Source organism: Cynoglossus semilaevis, chromosome 1, assembly GCF_000523025.1.
Source record: "Cynoglossus semilaevis isolate Cse_v1.0 chromosome 1, Cse_v1.0, whole genome shotgun sequence".
Lineage (NCBI taxonomy): Eukaryota > Metazoa > Chordata > Actinopteri > Pleuronectiformes > Cynoglossidae > Cynoglossus > Cynoglossus semilaevis.
This window is the reverse complement of record NC_024307.1, coordinates 20,360,204-20,383,286: the sequence shown is the minus strand read 5'-3', so window position 1 is coordinate 20,383,286 and position 23,083 is coordinate 20,360,204. Positions and strand designations below refer to the sequence as shown.

General features: G+C 39.2%; 3 protein-coding genes across 5 annotated transcripts; all 3 read left to right on the top strand.

Annotated features, from left to right (window-relative positions):
* Window positions 1-1,339: 1,339 nt before the first annotated feature.
* mocs1 (molybdenum cofactor synthesis 1) lies at window positions 1,340-8,541 on the top strand. 3 transcript variants are annotated; one of them, XM_017035503.2, is made up of 11 exons: window positions 1,341-1,707; window positions 2,665-2,776; window positions 3,921-4,088; window positions 4,455-4,619; window positions 4,719-4,780; window positions 5,159-5,270; window positions 5,610-5,722; window positions 6,056-6,166; window positions 6,300-6,420; window positions 6,611-6,658; window positions 6,756-8,541. In XM_017035503.2, the coding sequence occupies exons 1-11, from the start codon at window positions 1,501-1,503 to the stop codon at window positions 7,694-7,696; spliced, it is 2,160 nt and encodes a 719-aa protein (XP_016890992.1). In that variant the 5' UTR covers window positions 1,341-1,500; the 3' UTR covers window positions 7,697-8,541. The 3 variants fall into 3 exon arrangements, with proteins under 3 accessions (XP_016890994.1, XP_016890992.1, XP_008316120.1); XM_008317898.3 differs by having other exon boundaries at window positions 1,376-1,707; window positions 6,611-6,673; window positions 6,756-6,896; XM_017035505.2 differs by lacking the exon at window positions 6,611-6,658 and having other exon boundaries at window positions 1,340-1,707.
* Window positions 8,542-9,749: 1,208 nt separating this feature from the next.
* On the top strand, window positions 9,750-14,733 carry LOC103384469 (clumping factor A-like). Its single transcript, XM_008317996.3, has 11 exons — window positions 9,750-9,890; window positions 10,013-10,180; window positions 10,658-10,821; window positions 10,910-10,990; window positions 11,148-11,996; window positions 12,089-12,128; window positions 12,218-12,345; window positions 12,980-13,097; window positions 13,239-13,390; window positions 14,148-14,244; window positions 14,632-14,733. Exons 1-11 carry the CDS (start codon window positions 9,864-9,866, stop codon window positions 14,719-14,721), a joined length of 1,914 nt encoding a protein of 637 aa, XP_008316218.1. The 5' UTR covers window positions 9,750-9,863; the 3' UTR covers window positions 14,722-14,733.
* Window positions 14,734-14,792: 59 nt separating this feature from the next.
* LOC103384383 (uncharacterized) lies at window positions 14,793-20,184 on the top strand. Its single transcript, XM_008317887.3, has one exon. The coding sequence runs from the start codon at window positions 15,412-15,414 to the stop codon at window positions 17,671-17,673; it is 2,262 nt and encodes a 753-aa protein (XP_008316109.1). The 5' UTR covers window positions 14,793-15,411; the 3' UTR covers window positions 17,674-20,184.
* Window positions 20,185-23,083: the final 2,899 nt, after the last annotated feature.

Here is a 23,083-nt window from a genome sequence, read left to right as displayed (position 1 = left end):
CCACCATTATTAACATCTTTGCTAGTTGGTCAAGCCCCGTTGTATGTTATGATGTTATGTACTTTACTTTAAGTCAATCTTTAACCTACACTGTGTGACTGTGTTCTCCATATACTGTGAGTTCTAGAACAGGGATTCCCAGCTACCGCTAGGGGGTGCGCGAGGTACTACAAAAAGTCTGACAATAAAGACGTGTAAATAAACATTTCCTTTGTAAAATGTAAAATCAAAAGCCGACATTTTAATTATTAAATAAATGCAGACTATATCTGTGTGTGTGTTATATGTGTGTTCTGATGATTTGGGCATGATTAAGCATGCTGGATTTATACGAAAGTTTGCTGCATTCTTTTGTAGCTCTGGGGAATTGGGGGGTGCATATACGTAGAAGGGGTACGCAGATAAAATGGGAATTACTGGTCAAGACCAATAAAATTCAGTGTCTCACAATTAGCATTTTGCTTAAGGTCTTTGACTGAGTGGCATTGGTGTCATAGTTTACTCTTAAAACTCCAGGGCAGAGCAAATTGCTCGTTTGTCTAAATCCCTTGTTGTCATGCTCCTAGAGGGCATGACAACAAGGGAGGTCCTGTGACTTAAGTCAATACGGGTCATGCAATAGTCAAGCCTGAATGCATACTCAAATGACCTGCCCTTGTTGACATTCACAAATTGTCATCATAATCTCTCTCATAAAACACCCTTTAAAGATCAACTTTAAAACATACAAAGTATTACAACATTGTTTGTTGAACACAGTTGAGTCATAATCTGTCAAAAATGTTTCCTTTTCAATTTGCCTAAATCCTGTCTTATTTGATTGTTAGGACATCAATTTCAGTCTACGTCTAATACATTTTTTTTCTCGACATCAACCACAATGTTAAGAACACATCTGTTGTTCAATTGACTACCATAAAGTTTCTTCAGCCAGACATGTGATGTTAGCATGAAAATACAGTTATGTGGCATAAGCGTTACTTGATGTCACGTTAACATGTGATCTCTTCAAACTTCTAAAAAAACCCTGAAAATCATCAGACAATGGTTGCACAGACTCATTGTCTACAACAATGGGGGCAGACAATGGGGCTTTTAAAGAAGGTTAGAGGGCAGGTAAGGAAGACATTAGTTACACCTATTCAGAATAAAACAATGCGTCTTTGTATTTATTTGAATACTTTTCCCAGTGACTTGTGTGGTGACATTTTACCTTTGAAGAGATGGATTATCGGACATAACTTGTAAATAACCAAAAATATATTAATAATAAATAATCATAAACACAAAGACAAATTTGGGTCGGATGTGATGACACGGTTGGACTCAAAATGAAAGAAAAGAACGCTACTACTATTAAGACTACATTACCCAGAATGCATTATTACGGTGTACATTGAACGCATTAGCTTACGTCACCATCCGAGCGACCCTTACACTCTGCCTCTTTCCAGGGGCGCGCAAGGCAGCTCACATGAAGAGAAGCTGTCAAACAGCACTATGGTCGGCTGCGTTCTATACCGCCTCATGGACTCACGAGTCCCGTATCTAACATTGAATTTGAGAAGAATCTTGACATGTAGCGTTAACTTTGAATCCCAGCGACTGTATTCCAGCGTTAAGCACGGGGAGGCTCAACTTGGAGTCGTGGACTCTGGATTCGCTGCTCCTAACTTTGATGCGTCTCTTAAGGCCAAGTCGAATCAGGTATGAAGTGTTCACGGCAGTTCGTAACGGATTTTGGCCTTAGTGTCTGAACTAAGTCCCAGCTACGTACGTGCTAAGTATCCGAGTAGATAAAGCTGTTATGGACAGAAGCCAAAAAAGACAGACAAGGAGTAATATGTGTGTTTGAGAGTCAACGAGTAACGCACGCCAAGTTTGGCTTTTTTTTAAATAATCAAGAGCTATAAATGAAAATATTGCGTAAGAATTGTTTTTCTCCTCAATGGCCAATGGTTCGTGTATTTAACTTTTTTTATTATATGTACTGTATATTTCCGACAATCAATGACAAAGATGTAATACTTTACCAAGGTTTCAAACTGTACATGTGTTTGTTCCTTGTTGCAGGGGACATGTATAGGTGCTCGGGCTCGACTTACTGTATATATATATATATATATAGAATCGCAAAAATGCAAGAAATTATACTTATACAATTCCATTTTATGCCTTTACTATTTGGCAGCGTAGGTAGTTGTTGCTGTAAGAAACATCTTCAATTTTAATAACTTCTTGTGACAATATGTCCAACATAACCAAAACACGTGACCTGATGCCCAAACAGTTGACAGCTTGCCAAAGTGGGGGCTGGATGCCCCCATGGGAGGCCAAGGTTAAAGATTATACTGTCATTTAACAAAAACACGGTCGTCTGCCCCTCCGTCTTTGAGAGAGCGTTTATAATGTGTAAGACAGCGCCCCTCTAAATATTACGTGTGTAATGAGCGTTGAAAACATGGTACTGCACTCTGTTGTCTGTGAGGAGGCCATGCTGATTTGACTTTGTTTAACCACGCCACCCACTGGTCAGATGAGACTCCAGCGAGGCGAAAGGAATGTCGTCAATTGATGGGAAACACAAATCGTTGGGTCTATGCTAAAAAAATGTGTTAGAATTATACAGTACCTTCTATTTCATGGAATATCCTTGTTTTTCAGGAAAGGCTGAGACACAACACACTGTTGCCTTTTTCAGCGTTCTTAACCGACAGCTTTGGCCGAAGGCACGACTATTTGCGTATTTCCCTGACAGAAAAGTGCAACCTCCGGTGTAAGTGTGCTTGATTTGAGAATTTTTTTAAATGTCGTTTTTTTATTTATCACTCAGCATGCTAGTTGTTCAGGTTTTACACATCTCCCTGCTGCATATTTTGTTGATTAATAAAAGGTTTGTATTTTGTAACAGTCATTTTTTATAATTAATTCAACTAAAAACAAGTTTGTGAAACTAAAAATAAATATCACATGGTTTAATTGACAAACTCATTCTCTAAATGGGAACGCCTAGATTAGAAAGACACTGTCATTGTACAAACTTTGAAAAACTGTTTAAATAACTATGAGAGAGCATGGCTTAACACCAGAACTCATTATTAGTCACAAAACAACCATAGAGTCACTGCTCTGTTGAACCATCCAGTCCTTAAACTCTGAGCAGTTCATGGTCTTCCTCATTAACAAGACATCTAAAATGAGAGGACAAAACAGACACCACAAATGTACAAGCTGTAGAACATTTTAACATCAGTTGAAATCCATGCTAGTTTTCTTCCTCCTTTTACACTACAGAACTCTCAGAGCTGACCTCACCGGTGAAAGCCCCAATTCCCATCCAAGGGGCGTTAAAGGAAACTCTCTACTAGTTTTTCTTCTCACTCCTTGTTACTGTTTTCACCTCACACATTCCTGCGACTCCAAAACTGCTCAACCTGATCCAGGCATCATATATCTGTCAATATTTGTATTTGTTACTCATAACTAATACTCCCTAAACCAGCTGATCTACTTTTACATCCAACACTAATGACAAGTTCCTCCTCCAACTGTACTGTCTGAGTGTACTATATATCATAGTGTTTGTTGTATGTCTGCTCCCACTCTCTTTTTTTCCCCTCACCTCTCTACTATCTCCCCCATTTTCAGGCAACTTCACTTCAGTCCTGGAGAGTTCTTCCTGTTAAATGGGAGGTTCATCTCCCCGCCATTTTCAAAATTGCTTACTTTTATTCTGTTTAAGAGGATCATTTTCATTCCATCTTTGAAACGTAAAGTTCTTAGAGACATGTAACTAAACTCATTCAACTGTTTATCCACAGGGTTGTCCGGAGGATTAGTTTGAGCAAGGTTCATCATTTTTGTTACGTGATTAATTCTTTATTAACATGGCTAATACCCACCTCTCTATCACATCTTAGGTCAGTACTGCATGCCAGAGGAGGGTGTTCAGCTGACACCACGAGGGCAGCTGTTGACTGCTTCAGAGATACTGACTCTGGCTCGCCTCTTTGTCCAGGAGGGGGTGTCAAAGATCCGTCTGACCGGAGGAGAACCTCTAATTAGACCCGATGTGGTGGATATTATTGGTAGGACACAAAGCAAAACTGTCAAACGTTAAAGTTGCTGTTGATGATTCTCAGTCACTTAAAAAAATGATTTAAAACTGTTAATTTTCAAATATAACTTTACTCTGCAATTTATCTAAGCACCATTTAAGTTTCCAATCTCTATTTGCTGCCATAATTAATTATATATTTTACTATTTAACTGAGATGATCATAATTAATATTTAGTGAAGCAATCTACAAAATTAAACATTTTTTCTTAAAGATTGAGAACATTTTCTTGACCGTAGGGACACTGTTGCAGTTTTCAACATTAATATCTGTACCTGACCAATTCACAGCACAAACTATCGTTTCATTCCACGTTTCCTTCTTTCAAACCTACAGCTGAGCTGAAGAAGTTAGAAGGCCTGAAAACCATTGCAGTAACAACTAATGGCATGAACCTGGCCAAGCTCCTGCCCAGGCTGAAACCTGCTGGTCTAGACCGCATCAACATCAGCCTGGATTCACTTGTCCCAGCCAAATTTGAATTTATTGTCAGAAGAAAAGGTGAGGGAACAGTGGTGCTGATCAGCCCATGTATTTATATGTTTAATATTAAATGTATTCAATGTGTAAAAATTATTTGATTTTTTTCTTTCTCCCCAGGTTTCCACAAAGTCATGGAAGGCATAAATAAAGCAATTGAAATGGGCTACAATCCTGTCAAGGTATCTCAGTCACTTTATTTTGACATCACCACATTGCAGAAAATGCTGAATATAATAATTCATAATGTAAACTTCACTGATTTAGTTAATGGTGAAGAACTGTTTTATGGAAAAACAATACAATTGCACGAAAAGTCAAATGCCACCCACAAATTATATCTCTAAATTAGTGTATATTTGAAAAAAAACATCGATTTTATTTTGTAAATAAATGCAGGATATAAAAATAAAAAAAATCTCTACATTTTTTTTATGTACCAAAAAGTTACCAAACCATGATGTCAATACAGAGGTACACACAGAACGGTGGCCTTTCTGTCACGACCCTAATCAATAATGAAATGCATTGTTTGTCACGTTTCCTGTGTCTCTCCGTAGGTGAACTGTGTGATCATGCGAGGCTTCAACGAGGACGAGCTGTTAGATTTTGTGGCGCAGACAGAAAACAAACCTTTGGAGGTTCGTTTCATCGAATACATGCCTTTTGATGGTGAGTTCTTTCTTCTTATGTGTTTTGTATTATAAACAAGTGCAATTCATTCACACCTGCCATATTACTGAGGTGGTGTTTACATGACTGCGATACGACTGTGGATCCCCGAGAAAGTCACTGCCACACAATAACCACAATGGCTGATGTCAGGCCACTTATGACCATGCTAGAGAGGCTAATTTGGCTACTTGGAGTCCTATTGCGAATTGTTCCATCTTGAGTTAGTATGTCAGAGTGGGGATGACACAGAAGTTGGATTCTTAACTCTCGTTAAAAAAGATACTTGTCCACATTCCATGCTGACGCTCCCTGCCTCTTCTCCTACCTACTGTAAAGGCAACAAGTGGAACTTTAAGAAGATGGTGAGTTACCAGGAGATGCTTGACAACATCAGGCAGCAGTGGCCCGACCTTGAAATGCTTCAGACTGAACACACAGAGACTGCAAAGGTCAGTGTACTCAAAATGACATTCAAATACTACAAATACAACATTGTGTCTTTGCAAAAGACACTATGTTCTTCTTTTCAACTTGACCTAAGTCACCAGGCAGACTTAACTGGCTGTGCTGGGTGCATACAAGAGGATTTTGAGTTCACCTCCTAGAGTTGTCTTGTTTTGTTCATGTACTTAATTAATAATTCTTCTGGGAAATATAACAGGATTTATTATTTAATTTAATGTTTCTAAGCACAATTCTTGTACATTTTAATTCATGCTTACAGAGTGCACAGCACAGCAAGTAATAAATAAAGACTATGTCTTTCTGTCACGCAATTCAAGACATTCAAGGTGCCAGGTTTCAAAGGCCAGATTGGATTCATTACTTCCATGTCTGACCACTTCTGTGGCTCTTGTAACCGATTGCGCATCACTGCAGATGGCAACCTTAAGGTAAGAATACTCCTGGATAAAAATCTCATACCTGGGGCATATAACATCCTGGTTATTTTACCAAGAAAATAAAGGAATTAAAGAAATGCCTAAGGAGAAGCTTTAATATTTATCCTGGTCTGTGTTGTCTCAGGTGTGTTTGTTTGGTAACTCTGAGGTGTCTCTCAGAGACATCCTGCGCTCTGGGGCATCAAATGAAGAACTCTTGCAAGTAATAGGAACCGCTGTGAGCAGGAAGAAGAAACAACACGCAGGTATCTGTTAATGTTCCACTATTTCTCACTATTTAGGTCACTGGGAATTTTCCAGGAATTCTGCTCTTTTTATTTCTGATTTGTTAGGATGTTGAAGATGATCCCAGACTGATTTATTTAGATTTTAAAATGACCATGAGCCTCATCATGTTAATGAAAGAACAACCTGTTCCTCTTGGACTTTTTGCAGGTATGTCCAGTATCTCTCAAATGAAGAATCGGCCCATGATCCTCATTGGTGGGTGACGTATCTGTACGTACCCTCATGCCTAATGATTTTTGCTTCTTGGTGGAATTTCTTTTGTAGCTGTGAAATCATATTTTTGATTCGACAGAGACCTTGTCCAAGACAAGCGACAGTTGGATGACTCCCCACGCTGTTTGCCATCCTTTAAAAAACACGTCATCCTGTCCTACACCAGAGCTACATGCTCCTCAGTTAAACAGCAGAGGGAACCGGGAGGACGTGTTCCTTTCATGTCGCACTGCTACAAACCCAGCATCCTGCAGAGAATCCACTATCAACAAAGACAAGCTTAAGACAACGGACAACCACCACAGTTTAGCTTGTGGTTTAATGACAAACACTAATGATGGACATGACATGACTAAGGAACGCTGTCACCACACAGCTCAAGTCAACAAACCTACTGCTTTCAAGCATCTGTTACTCAGGAACACAAGAAAACTGATTCACCACCACGTAAGAATGTGTCACAACCACAGCTCCAGATCAGATTCTATTGACAAACATGTGTCCAGTGATCAGTCCAGTTCAGTAATGGAAGTGTCAAGCAGTGAAGCCACCGAAGCTCGCCTGACACACACGGACGCTCAGGGCCGAGCCACCATGGTGGATGTCGGAGGGAAAGTTCCCACACGCCGGACTGCCGTGGCACGCGCCACTGTTAAACTGGGTCCCACTGCTTTCCTGCTGCTTCGTGACAACCAGCTGGCCAAGGGCGATGCCTTGACTGTGGCACAAATAGCTGGCATCATGGCCTCTAAGCAGACCTCATCCCTCATCCCGCTCTGCCACCCACTGTTCTTAAACCATGTGTCTGTCAGCTTTGAGCTGGAAGAGGAGCACAGCGCTGCGGTTATCACGGCCACGTGTAGCACGACGAGCCAAACAGGAGTAGAGATGGAGGCTCTGACGGCTGTGTCTGTGGCAGCACTGACCATCTATGACATGTGTAAGGCGGTGAGCCATGACATCGTTATTACTGACGTGAAGCTGGTCAGGAAAACGGGGGGGAAGAGGGACTTTAACTGACAAGATTCACCACCTCAGCTACTTTTGAATCATGGGAAAAAGGCCAGACATCTGTTCTGTTCTGGTTTGTGTAATTACTGCATCACAAGCTCCACACTGAACCCTCAAAAAGTCTTGGTTTAAATTTGGTGTCGAGAGATAAGAATTGTGTCAGTTGTGGACAGAGCTAAAAATTGAGCAAATGAATTATTCCTCTTTTAGATGGAGAAGTAAATCTCAACCAGGTGAGAGGCAGCGTGTGAAGTGGACAGGTCACACATCTGGACGTGAACATTTTAACAGGAAGAACTGCAATAGGAATGACCAGAAAAAAATCCAGTAGTTTTTCCAAAACAGAACATCTTTCCTACTAAAGATCAATAAAATGTAAACAATATTAAGGTGGCTTGATAATAATGTGTATGTATATATATACACATATACACACATACAGTATGTATTCACATGCACACATTACAAAAAAGTATTGTATGCTTAAGTTTTATGAATGGAAGTTCTTTTTATAATTTCTCAACATACGTTTTGTCTTCCATGCAATTCCATGTCTTAATTTTATTTCCTCATACAATAATACACCTCCTTATTGTTGATTAAGTTCATGTACTATAATAATACTTTGTTGTAATATGTAGTTTTGGCACCTTAAAAAATTAAAAATGATGTTAAATTATTTGTACACTAACTTCACCAGTGTTTTGTCCCTTAAACTAATTAGAAATGCTGTTGCTGAAGTTATGCATCTGATTTCTTAACAGTCAGTGTTATTTGTTATTTCTTTCATCTTTTTTGACTAAAGTCCTTGGAGGTGATGAAAATAATCAATGATAATAAAGTCACTTGAAGCATGAAGTAACATTTACCCATTATGACAACCTCAATATTTGAGAAAAAAGCAATATATTTTGTATTTCTATCTTTCTATCTACTGTATATATACATAGAAAAGAAAGTACAGAACATAGACAAATTATATTTACATTTAATATGTAATAAATGTTATATGAGGCACCTAATTGTGTTTTTTCTTTTATGCACAGGTCTGAAACCCCCAAATATTTTTTTGCATGTTTTCTGCCAAACAGAAAAAAACATTTAATTCAGCCGACAAACCACACAACTCCTTCCAGGTCTTTCTAGGAATATTTTACTGTTGTTAGTACTAGGCAGTACATTCATTTAGATGTAATGTCATATCCCCAGCTAGTGATTCCAAGCTTTGGATAAATCTTCAATAAGCATGTACCATATCACTGACAGGGAAACTCACGAACGCTCCTGTGTAGTTGCTAACGGATTGGTTGCATAAATTATATTATATATTATATCAGCATCACTTCCATCCTTCCAAATTGTAAGTAAAGAAGAACAGGCTTGTTTAGTATAAAATTGTTATTAAGAACATATTTTTTATTAATATTTATTTAGTTTTCTTTTTAAAATAAAAATGACCAAGCAGCTGGTAGTCAGTCCACTTATTGTGGCCTTGTCTATTCATCGCCATGACAACGATACCCTGTCCAGACTGTTCTCCATTTGGGTGGGCTTTACATAAAAGGACAGTCATGACACTTTCATCTACACTGGTTATTTTGTATTACCTAAAAGAGAAGCAGGTAGTTGCACGAAATACAAAGGAGGATGTACTCCCAGGGTTCTGATGCTAAGAGCTCTGGACACTTGGGGTGTATTGGAAAGAATCTGGCGATAAGATAAATATCCTGATAAAGGGACCACAATTTGCTTTATTGCGATATACTGAGATACAATAAGCAAAACGATATATTGAGTTTATTTCAAGCAATTTGATTTTAGGAAAACTGGTTTATTTCAAGCAATTTGATTTTAGGATTTTAGGATTCAGTACAGTGAACACCCAAGGCTTCACATTAGGTTATTAAAATTGGAACAAATCCATCTATATTTTTAATCACTAGAGAAGAAATGAAAGCAAATTAAAATGAACCAACATTACAGTGCAAGCACATTTGCATGTTAATTGCGAACAAAAAAATAAAAACTTACAGTAAAAAGTGCAAGCACATTTGCATGTTAATTGCTAACAAAAAATAAAAACTTATACACTGCTATAGAATATCAATACAGTAAATATATCGCTGTATTAATATTTTCTCACTCCCAAAATAAGTTACAAAGAAGCAAGGTCACAATGACAGATTCAGATGACTCAGATGAAGTAGGTTTTTTTTTCCTCAAATGTCAATCAATTTGATAACGATTATTTGTCTTTTGACATGAAATATCCACATCCATTAGTGCAGTTCTAATGCGTTTTACGTTTGGTTTTTATGTGGCCAGGACTGGCCAAAGACTGTAGTGGCCAGACTGGAGAAGATGACTGATGCTGCTATTGAGCGAGTTTACAATAAGTACTCTCGAATCAAGCACACACAAGATTCATCTGACCTGAAGGCATCTGACAAGAAACAGGACTGCATCTCTGAGCGCCAGCGTGTTTTACTGGAGGTAAATGAAGGGGTCGTAGAAACAAGTTGGATTGGCTGTCTCCTGTGTCCTCAGTGGGTTAGGGTTTGGGGACGAAGGATGTGGATTTTGTTTTACTGGAGGTAAATGAAGGGGTCATAGAAACAAGTTGGATTGGCTGTTTCTCTAGGGTTAGGGAAATTGGGGTGTCTTCACAACAGTACAGTGGAACCTGGTTGTCGAACAATTCAGTTCACGAACTAAATTGCCCCGGTTGTCGTGTCATAACTCTGTTTGCTGAACAAGAGACAATACCACACAAGCAGCAGGTTATCACTAAGTGACTGTGTGTCAGTCCGCACTTTTTTTTTTAACCAAGGAACTTCAGAAAGTAACACTCAAAAAAGTAAATGTTAGACTTCATAGCCCAAGCATTGTTGCCTCTTGATAGGAAACGGGGTTTTTTTTTCCCGACGTCTATTCAATTTAAAGACCTTCACTATTATCCTCTGTACTTAGGGAGCTCTGGTTATGAGCAGGTCAGAGATAAAGATGCTGGACACCGCAATTGTAGCCAAGTGTCGTCAGCTGGACATCCTGGAACGGCATATTGAGACAGAGAATTACGGCTATGAAGAATTTGTCAAGTTGTTTGAAGAAAAAGCAGCAAAAACCCGACCTTTGTAAGCTGATTGGTTTTGTCATGTTTTTGAGCAGCCATTTGGTTTAATTATTCATTGTTTTTATTTCTAATTAAAACTGTTGTGTCAGCCTTGAACAGGAAACAAAGTCCAAACAGGTGGAGGATGCAGTGATAGAGAGGCTATCTAATACTGTCAGCACCCTCAAAAGGTAGAATGAATTTAGTACTACAGTACTTTCAAGAAAACTCTTTTGTGAAGTTTGTCCATAATAGATATTCAGATTGCAACAGACAGTTGTCCTCCCTCTTTTTAGGAATCAGTAGTAGTATAGTAGTATAAATCGGTAACATTTATGTCTCTGACAGGGAAGGAGATGATGCTGCGCACGTCAATGAAACCTGTGTAAGAAGCAGGGACGTTCTAGACCGAATGCTCCCTCAGAATCCACAGAACATAGAACTGGGTACGTCAGAAGCTCATGTCCCACCTGAGGAAAATAAACAGTGTGAAGGTTCGCCTGAGAGCGGAGACAAGGCTGATGGCTCATCTGAGAAAGATGATCAGGACAAGAAGGATGATCAGGTTGAAGAATCACCTGACACCAAATATCAGGGTCTGAACCCAGTTGATAAAGATAACTCACCTGAAGATCAGGGAAAGGACCAGACTGGGAATGAAGCTGAGGACAAAGACCTACCTGACAAAGTTGACGAGGAGAAGAGTGCAGCTGAGAAAGATGATGTTGGTACTGATGCAGCTGAGAAAGATGATGTTGGTACTGATGCAGCTGAGAAAGATGATGTTGGTACTGATGCAGCTGAGAAAGATGATGTTGGTACTGATGCAGCTAGGAAAGATGATGTTGGCACCAATGCTGGTACTGGAACTGAGAAAGATGATGTTGGTACTGATGCAGCTGAGAAAGATGATGTTGGTACTGATGCAGCTGAGAAAGATGATGTTGGTACCAATGCAGCTGAGAAAGATGATGTTGGTACCGATGCTGGTACAGAAGCTGAGAAAGATGATGTTGGTACCGATGCTGGTACAGAAGCTGAGAAAGATGATGTTGGTACCGATGCTGGTACAGAAGCTGAGAAAGATGATGTTGGTACCGATACAGCTGAGAAAAATGATGTTGGTACCGATGCAGCAGAGAAAGATGATCAGGAAGAGCAGGATTCTACATCTTCTGCAGCTGACTGTAATACACTGTAAGGAAACAACAAACACTCACCTCTTGAATCAATATTTAGCCTCTAAAATCTAAATCAAACCGTGAACTTTGTTTCTCTTGCTCTTTTAGCCTCACCAATCCTCAACTAGAAACAGACACAGTATATGAGGTCAGTCCTGCCTTTATATATGACACAAACAAACACCTCCATGTTTTTTCTGAGACAGTATAGAATGACTTGTTTTCATCTTCCTGCAGAGGCTGCTGCCTTATATGTCCAATTCCCAGAAACTACGGGGACTTTTGAAGGAACTAAATGAGCAGAACCTTTCCCTGATTAAGGGATGGATAGATGAAGAGAGGGATGAGCTTGTCCAATCACTATCGTGAGCTGAATGATGTTAACACCTCAAACCTCTTTTCTGCATTTCTCCATTTTCTTTTTTAAATATTCTATTTATTCTTTTTCAAATACACAAAGTAAAACTTCAGAATGATTGAACAACCCAAACCTTTGCCACTAAAAAAAATTTATATACTGGGATATATAAATAAATGTGCATATATATTAGGAAAATATAATATATTCTTTGAAACATTAATATGAATTAATGCAATCACAGTGCCTTGATTTTATTGAGGTTTATTACACAGTCATAGCCATATATTTATAATTGTCATAATAATTTCTTTCGATGTTTCGGTTTTAGGTTTTTGGCCTTGGTTTCCTAATTTTCGGTTTTAGCCAACAATTTTAATTTTGATCAAAAACATATATATGTATACATATACATACTCTATATATGTATATATGTATACAAATACGTACTCTACAGATATATGTGTGTATTTGGTTTTTGGCCTTGGTTTCCTAATTATATATATGTATATATATATATACACATACATATATATATACATACATATATATGTATATGTATGTATATATACATATTTATAAATATATAGTATCAGGGCATTGGTGTTGCTGACATGTCTTTTCTTTGTCTTTTGCTGAAGGCCTGAGGATAGCCACATGCTTAAGTCTAAGGTCATGGAGTACATCAACAGTTTTGAAAGCTTCAGAAATGATTCAACACTCAGTGACTCAGACAAAGAAATGACACCACAGGAACAGGTAACAGGGTTGTTTGTTTTTCTTCAAAATTTGTATTTCATAATTTAATTCACGAAATTCACAGGTTAAGTTTGACAGCACTGGTAAAGATCTGCCCAAAGGTCCTGTCATTTTATGTAACCCACGTCGTTCTGTCTACAGGATGCTGTGCTAGAGGCTTTGGGCCAGAATGTGGCAGACGTCTATCCGTCCTGTGTAGGCAGCCAGGGTGAAACTGACAGTGTTCTGGAAAAGCTTTCAGTGATGGAGAAGCATATGTTGTTATTGGTACAACAGCTTGAAGACAAGCGCAGGTAAGTGCTGTACAGCAGGGATACTTCAACACAGAACTTCCATAAATTCATTATTAACAAGTCAAAAGTCCAGGGACAGAGGAGGGGCTCTGGTACCACGGTGAATCAAGCATCTCAGGGATCATATAAAAACATAGCAGAATACAGACAATCAATACCTATGGTACAGGTTGCGTGTACTTTGCAGACTCCCTAAAAACATGGAGTTTTGCATGTGGGTCAGACTCATCTGCCATTATCCTCCTGTAGAGTGCGCTGATCCTACTCAGCACACTCACCTTTTCTAAGGGAGGAGGCCAAGTAAGCAGCGGGGGAGCGCTAGGAAATAATTTAATCTCAAGTGCAAGTCGGTTGGTTTATACTATCAACTCTTCGATGTTTCGGACTTGTCTCCTGGATGCCATGTCTACTACATCTGCAGCTGCAGACTGCTGATTGGTCAGATGTAGATTGTTGACAATCATCGTCACGGCGTGTGTGATGTCAGGTTATGGCTGTCGTTACCTTTGCCTCGCACGTGGTTCTCATCACACATCTCATATTGCAGTGGTGCGCGTACATTTTGCAATTTGCATGTCGCTCAACATAGGGCCCCTTTCGAAAACATGGGCCTCATGCGCAGTGCGTGTTGTGTGTATAGTGAGGCTATGGAAGTTACTGTAGACTCCAGTTTGTGTAAACACGTCCTTGTTGATGTTCTGTCTTATACTATTAAGAACTCTAAATTGAAATTTTCTAATCTTATACTTTTTTGTAGACTATATGAAGAAGAAATGCAACGTGAGAAAGAAAAGCAGCAGCGTGAAAAAGCAAAGAAGAACTTACACAGGTCCCTGAGTGCACCACCAAAAAAAGTAAGTGTTTTAACTTAAATATGTTGTATTTAAGTGCTAAATGTACTGTACCTAGTCTACCTCTATTCATTTTGTTTAGTGCTACTTGTACAGTGTGACTTTTGTTGATAATGACTAAAAACTAATTTTTTCAGACATATGTTCTCTTCTTCAGTGTTTAGCTAAGCAGACTCAGCCAATGCTGCTGTATTTAAATGTAGGGCATACTGGATGTACTTGGAGTGACAAATATTTTCTTAGGTTTTTATTAGTATTTCTATTTAGATACTTGTTTCTATTGACTTGTAGACTCTGACTACCTGAACAGTTTTTATTTTATTAAGGGTGTATATGCTATCATTATGCTAACAACAGCAAGGCTAATATTTTTATTTTTATTTCTTTCAGCTTGGGAAAAAGCCAATGATCAAATTCAAACGTGCCACTCCAAAGGTTGCACCAATTCCAGAAATGTCTGCTGAAGACAAACCGATTTGAGGTTTCTCTTGATTTTATTGGGGGCTCACTAGCCACCGACCCCGGGGTTGAAAAACCTTGGGGTTGGTGGCTAGTGATGGCAGATGAAAATCTTTCCTTATTTCTTGCTGGAAAATAAATTTGCCAAGACTGTGGTTGAAAAGTATATTTAATACCGTTCAGGTTAAAAGATGACTATTCTTCTACCCCTTAATCCTGTTCAGGGACATGAGAGACTAATGCTAATAATCTACTCTTACCTATGGTTAATTTATTCAAGTCCAATAGAGTGAACAGGTTTATTGCTACCGTAGGTGAAGTAGTGTCATCTAGCACAAATAATGAAAGTGGAATGTTGATGTTTAGTGTCAAATTAAACCACAATCAGAAAGATATCATGTATCGAACCAACAAACTTATATTTCTCTTAGGGGGTAGTTTGTCTCCCAAAAAGAAATAAAACAAAAAAACTGTGAAGAATGTAAACAGAGTATGACTGATGATATCATGGAGTGACATCACTACTTTAAACTAGCCTTTGATGATTTATCCTCAAAAGGCACTAGCTAAACACAGCTCTCTACATACATCCCCATTGTCAAGAGTTTTATCCCAGTTTGCGTTCCTGTTGGCCAAATGCACGGATCAACATGTCTAATGCACTTCACTGTACATGCCTGACTCATTTGCCGCATTATCTGGCAAAAAGGTATGGAGTTTCCATTTGATATTAATCGCTTATTCTCTCAGAGGATATCCATCTTGGACCACACTTTATTTGCAGGGTATTCCAAGTCAGTAAAAATGACCGGTTCTATGAATAACTTGGGCACGGTCGTCAATGAACTTGGAAGAGCTTCAGCAGTGGCCCAAAATCTCAGAGAGCCTATAACAAGTGCTGCCAAAATGCAGTCTCAAAAGCATCAGATCTATCTTTTGACAGAAAGACAGAAAAATGAAGGACGTGGGGCGGTTGTAGGGTTTCTGAAAGTTGGCTACAAAAAGTTGTTTTTGCATGACACACGAGGTGCTTACGTAGAAGCAAAGCCCCTGTGTGTTTTGGATTTCTATATAGTTGAAAAGTTACAGCGACGTGGCTATGGATTAGAGCTGTTTGAGTTCATGCTGCAGCATAAGAATTTAGAGCCCGTACTCATAGCTTACGATGGGCCCACTCCCAAATTCTTGTCTTTCCTGGCAAAGCACTACTGCCTGACAAACATTGTGTCACAGTTCAATAACTTTGTGGTATTTGATGGTTTCTTCCTCAAGAGATCACTTGGCCAGTTTAAAAAGGTTTCTCTTAAAAGGTCAGATGGTGATATCAAATCCTTCTCTTTACCAGAGCGGAGAATAGTACACGGAGAACAGCCATTTTTCTCCCCTCAGTCGAGTCAGCAAAGTGCATCATCCCAGTGGACCAACGGCCAGGGTGTGGGATCCTTACTAAACAGAGTGTATCTAAATCAAATTTCTTCCATATTTGGTAATGGCAACAAGAGCCCGCAACCCTCTTTCATCCAGAACTGCAGAGGAAAGATTGACTTTGCTTTTGATATTAATCAGTTATTCCCTGATAGGATCTCCATTTTGGACCAGATGGTTTTTTCATCAGCAAAAAGCTCAGATCAGCTGGTCCACTTATCCACGGTCATTGATGAACTTGGAAGAGCCTCAGCAGCTGCCCAACAGCTTAAGTCCCCAGTAACAAGTGCTACTAAACTAAAGTCTCAGAAGCATCACATCTACCTTTTAAAGGACAGTCAGCTCAAAAGTGGAGGATGTGGTGTGGTTTTAGGTTTTCTCAAGGTTGGCTACAAGAAGCTATTTCTACATGACAAACATGGTGTTTACGTAGAGGCAGAGCCTCTGTGTATATTAGATTTCTATATCGTAGAGAAGTTTCAACGTCAAGGCTATGGATTAGAGCTTTTTAATTACATGTTGCAACACAAGAATTTAGAGCCAACGCAGTTAGCATTTGATGGTCCCACACCCCCCTTTCTGGCCTTCCTAGCAAAGTACTACTGCTTAACAGAAAGGGTTCCACAAGCAAATAATTTTTTGGTGTTTAGGGAGTTTTTCCACAAGAGAACAGGAACCCCACAGAGAAAAGCTGCAGTAAAAAAGCCAGAGGGAGAGATAAAACACTGCTCAATAACAAAAAAGAATGTGGTACCGATAGAGCAGCCAACTCAAATCCGAACATCTCCCCCGTCTACACCTACACCATTTTCTGCCAGAAAGGGCAGAAATAATGCGAGGCAACCTTCTCCTCTCACCAAAAACACAACAGAAGAGACCAAAGGTATTATGGATGGTTCTGTTGATTATAATCAGTTATTCCCTGAAAGGATTACTGTTGTGGATCATACACTTTTTGCAGAAATATCTTCACAAAAGCCAGGTCTTTTGGCCCACATAGGCACCATCATTGATGAACTTGGGAAAGCCTCAGCAGAGGCCCGAAAACTTAGAGTCCCTTTAACAAGTACATCCAAGCTGAAATCACAAAAGTATCAGATATACCTTTTAAAGGAAGGAGAGAACTGTGGAAGTCATGGTTCAGTTTTGGGAATGTTAAAGGTTGGCAACAAAAAGCTATTTCTGCGTGACAAGCAGGGTGTGTACATAGAGGCAGAACCACTATGTGTTTTTGATTTCTTCATAGTTGAGAAGTTTCAGAGATGTGGCTATGGATTAGAGCTGTTTGATTACATGTTGCAGCACAAGAATTCAGAGCCAGTGGAGATTGTTTATGACAGACCAACACCTAAACTCCTGTCATTTTTGGCAAAGCATTATTGCTTGACACAACCAGTTCCCCAGACTAATAATGTAGTAGTTTTTGAAGGTTTCTTCAACACACAGTGTCCAGCGTGTCACATGTTGGTCAACCAGAGACATCTTAGGTCTCAGGCCACCAAGGCTAATCGTCCATTGGGGAAAAGAAATGTGTCACTTGCTAAGTAATTTGGAGACACCTTAACAATATCACAAGGAACTCCAAAGAGTACAGCAGAGCCCTAATATACCAATAGAGACAGAATGGCAGTTGTTCTGTTTAGAAAAGAAAACAAGCATTCCTTTCCACAGGAACAATATGTTTGCTGGTCTTCTTGTGCGGAGATGAAAAGGAAGAACTCAAGAAACTGAGGTAAGGAAAAGGAACAAGTGAAAAAGGTGGAGACAGAAGAGTACCAGGGGCAGACGTTAAAAGTGCTGTTCTATTATTTCCAGTTTTTGCTCCGCTTTGTATTTTTCCTTTCACATAAATGGCTTTTGCTGTTATATATATAAAAATGCTTTCTTATCACTGTAGTAGTTGAGTAGATGATCAGCAGATAATACAGGTCTTACATCAGGGGCCTTTCTTGCACTAAAAAGCACAAAAGTGGGGGTCATGTGGTATTTATACAGGACACAGATCAAGCTTTTTATGAAAGACAATTACAAAATGCATTTGGTATTATCACCTGTAGGTGGTGCTGACACCAACAACAGCACCTTTACTACACACACAATTCACATTTATTCAGCACACTGTAAAAACCAAGGAAAATATGAGTATGCATTTTAACATGACATAGAATCAGAAATTCAGTGTCAACTGCACAACATTTGTCCTTTTCCATGATCCTGTAAGGCAGAGTCTTTCTCAACCCTGGGTTCGCCTGAAGCAACCAGTAATTGATTAAAAAGATTATTGTTCAAAATATTTTTTCAAGTAATTATTATTTTTAAATTCTATTATGATTAAAGGCACAACACACAATCCTGAACAACTGCATTCTTTCACTTTCATGAATATAAATATAATCCAGTCCAAATAAAGTACAGCATGTAAAGAGATCTGAGCTGGAGCAGCTTGATTGACAGGCGTGATCACGTGACTGCACAAGTGACAGCTACTACAATGTCTCTGGGGTCGCAAGAAATTCATGAAGTCAAATTGGGGTCCCAACCTTTTTGGGTCACAAGGCAGAAAAGGTTGGGAACCACCGCGGTTAAAAGTTTGTATGTTCTCCCTGGATTTTTCTAGTACCTCTGGTTTTCTCCAACAGACGGTGCTGAGTTTAGAGGGGTTTACATGTTGTACATTTCAGGACAAATAGTTATTAAAAAAAAAAAACTTTTCTCATCTTCCCTTTAATTTTCTGAGGCCTAGCGCCCCCTGGCGGTCCCCACCTTGAACACCACTGCCTTAGACTCTTAGACTATTATTGAATAGGTGGAGAAACACTGTGCATTTTTATAGTTCTTACTGTCCTCCCAGCTCACCTTAGAGTGTGTCATTTGTTTTCAACACCATATGAACGCTACAGATTTCCAAATATATGGCTCTCCATTATAGCAAGTATTGAGAAACCATAATGTTTTCTTTAGAATTATATACTGGTGCTTTATCAAACTGTGGTCAAAGTTGCGTTACAAAGTGCAATTTAGTGGGACAGCCCTGACCGAGCTTAGCTGTGCATGGAGCATGGAGGAAAACAGAGAAAAAGTTCACTGCACCGACATGTGGCCCCCTGAGTGACCGTGTCACATTTTATTTTGTGTAATTTTTCTTCAGGGTTAGCCAGGTTTTGGGGATATGCCACATTGGTGACTGGCTAGACTTTAAAAGTATTGTCAGGAGAATAGTTTTGCATATATTACAGGGTTAAGTGCAAACCAATCTGCTTTATCCAAACACAGCAATCCAAACAGAGCACTGGGTCTGGGAGACTGATGAGTAACACACTCAGCCAGGGGCCCCACTCGCCCCCAGGATCCCCCCTTCCTTCTCCATTCTCCAATCACACACTGATTGGCTCTGATTGGTTGTAAAAAATACAATGCTGACTTTTTGATTATATTATGTATCATCACACATGGACCGCTGCCCTGTGCTGCAGATACCAGAGCATTAGTGGCCCAAAAAAATGTCAGATCTCAAGATTACTGCAAGGACACGCTGAGGGAATACATCAAGTGTGGCTGTAATTGTAATGACTCTAAAAAAATAGAGAAAATTCTGTGGGATGGACCCCAGTGTTTATGACATAGGCTTATGCTCACATGGGAGGCCCGTGCTGCTGCTGCTGGCTGCTGTAACTACCTCCGCCCTCACAGGTTACTGCGGGTTCACCAGAATCACATTTCTAGAACTGCGTTGTGGTTACGACGGCAGATGAGGTATTCTAAAAGCAGAATCTGAAAAAAAAAAATGTCCAGGCATTTGAAAAGGAGCACTTCAGTTAACAAAAAAGGAAAAAATATATTGATACAAAAAAAGTTAAAAGAAGATAAGGTGGGCACAATAAAGAGAGGGATTTCAATTGCTGAGCTCTTTTATAAAAGGCACTCTTAAGACTTTCCTCTTCAGCAGAACATTTTCCTAAATTCTTGCAGAATTTGTAATATTTACTTTTCTTCAACAAAAAAAAAAACAGTCGGTTTGTGGTAATCTTACTGTAAGTACTTTAAGGTGTGTGTGAGTGGCTGCAGCGGTGACCTGAAATAAAGCTGAGATTTACATGTATCATCAATGTTAATGTTTCATCTGTGTAAATCATTGTGGAAGTACAGGAGACTGAACAAGTGGTGGTGCTGCGGAGCTCAACGAGCAGTTAAAACACACAGATGTGCACACACACACACACACACACACATCTGTCCACTGTTTGACATTTTATTATGTCACAGCCATTGTGGTGAGAGCTGTCACTAACAGAGGGCTGCATGACCAGGTTGATTAGACCCACTTCCAGGCAAAGGAGTGGAAATATGCTGTCAACTCATTACAAAAACAAATAAGCTCTCACTTTCAATTACTCACTTAGCATTCAGAGATTAGACAGCTGAACAGTTTCCAACAACAGTCTTTCTGGGGTCAGCAGGGACGCCTGGAATCACAATTTTTATGGTTTTGTATCAACCTGGTCCTGGGGTCTGTTTTCATCTTTTAACAGTTATTCACCTGAAAAGAACATTTCAACTCACACAGCTACAGTTAGGTCTTTGGTCAAACGAATGAGTAATGTATTATTTACCGGTGGAAACGTTTTTTTTTTTATGAAAAATGACCTGATTCTTTTTCCAACTGCGTCTGTCTCTGACTCTTGATGTGTCGTTGTTGTCTTTGGAAAGATTTTTCCAAAAGAAGACATTTATTTAACGGCCCAACATTAGAACAGCATTAGAACAACAAGTCATTACAATTACATGTTGCTCCAGATCTGCATGTTAAGAATAATGGAGAGTTGTATTTTCTATGCCTTTTTTATGTTTTCATGCTGATCGAAACGCATCCATCCATCCATCCATTTTCATCCGCTTATCCGTTACCGGGTCACGGGGACAGCAGTCTCCAGGACCACCACCCAAATCACACTGCACCGTACCAACCCCCCTGAACCTTCCTGTGGGTGGTGAGTCCACTGGAAGGTACCAACCGCTCTAACAGGGATTCGATCTTGCCCAGGAGGAGAACCCTGGGGTTCCACACCACTGACAGAGACATGGCCTCTGGGCCAAAGCGCCACCTGATCGTATTATTTTATTTCATTATGTTTATTCACAATACAGAAGGTCCTCGGTTTGCAACATCGTCGTGGTTACGGCGCCATTTCCCATAAATTAATGAAGAAAATCTTCCATCTTTCCAACGGACAGCGCTAAAACAAATTTGACATGGGGATTAGTTGACACGCAGAGCAGACGGATACGTCATCCCCCTACTTTCATTTAAAATAAAAACATGGACTTTTAGATCCCAAAATTACATCAACAGTTTAAAATTCTGTTTCTTGTTTTTTACAAATTAACACATGAAAAATATATTTTAAAAAATGTCTTATGCTAAATAGAATAATCATAGATTAAGTACTTCCTGATATAACCATTTATTTAAACTAAAAAATTTGAATAAAAGGTCAATTAAACAAATGTTATATGTTGAGACTGCAATTCACGGGGAAAAAGTAATATTGCTTTGTATTGCCGTTTAGTCCACCAGAGGGCAGAATGTGCTCACACGCAGTGTGAAAGTCTAGGTTATCTGCAACCATTTCCTCTTAGTCTTGAGCAACAGTAAACCTACATTTAATGCAGTGGTTGGCAGACCGACACACAAATATACCGCAGTAATTTAGGATCAACTTCCTGTATATCAGCCGTAAGTCGATGCAGCTGTTTTCAGGTGAAGCAACAGCTGTATAAAAAGAGTGATGTGAAAGTAAGGAGTTCTGAAACTACGACGCTGAAGACACAGAGGAGGTCACACACGTCACAAATGCAAATCTTTAAGACTCCTCATTAAATCTCTTCTGTTTGAGTGTAAACACACACCGGTACAAGTCTGTGGTTTACACAACACAGAAATGATCATACCGAGGAGCTAACACTATGTAGTGCAGTTATAACAACAGAGTCAATATTGGAGGTACCACGTGTAAATGGAGAAGAGATCTTCACTCTCTTTAAAAATGTTGACATCAGAAACCATAAACACAATGACGAAATACGAGGGATGTAACTACAAAAGGTTCTACAAAAGTATTCTTTTTAAACTAATATATTTGGTTGTCTGCAGTGGCACTTTATGTCAGGGTGTGATTCTAGGATGATTCCAAGTGGCCCAAAAAATATTAAAATATTATATCAACAATGTAATAATAATAATGTAGTAAATTCTACATAAGAAATATATTCATCTTCTTAAGTGTGTTACGTCGGGGACCATTATCAGAAACTTGAGGATACATTTTAATTTTCTCTGTCTGTCCATTAGTGAGGATGATCAGATCACGGCCCCAACAACAGCAGACATATGAGAACATGACCTTATGACCTATGTTGACGAATGATAATTACAACAAGACTTAACTTTGACGTTTTTCTAAACTTTATCCATGAGTATAAAAAATAGGGTATTTGCCTTCTAAGAAGCAAGACAGTGAATGGGAGCTGGGACTGGGGTACGGTAGAGTAAGGATGGATAGATGTGAGTGCATGGAGGAGAGCAGCAACAAGATTAAAATGACAATTTAACATGATGTAAAAGGACCCCTCATCTACCTACAACCTACAAAAGTGGGGGCACAAAAAGTTCTTAATATTCATCTTAAAACTACTGCAGTTGAAGAGGGAGGCCAGTGACTTAGCAAGTAACCGACAGAGCTAAAACTTCTAAATCTGACAGCTTAGATGGTACAAATTGTTATTTTTTTCTTACGTCACTCTAGACTGATTTTTCCAGAAGAAGCAGCTAAGTGTCCGACTGACAAAGGACCGCATTTAAAAGTTAAAAAAGGGTCACATTAACAATTGTCCCTTCAACATCATGACCACGGTAATATTTTTCCTTTTTATCATTGTTTCTTATACAATGGATTTTCAT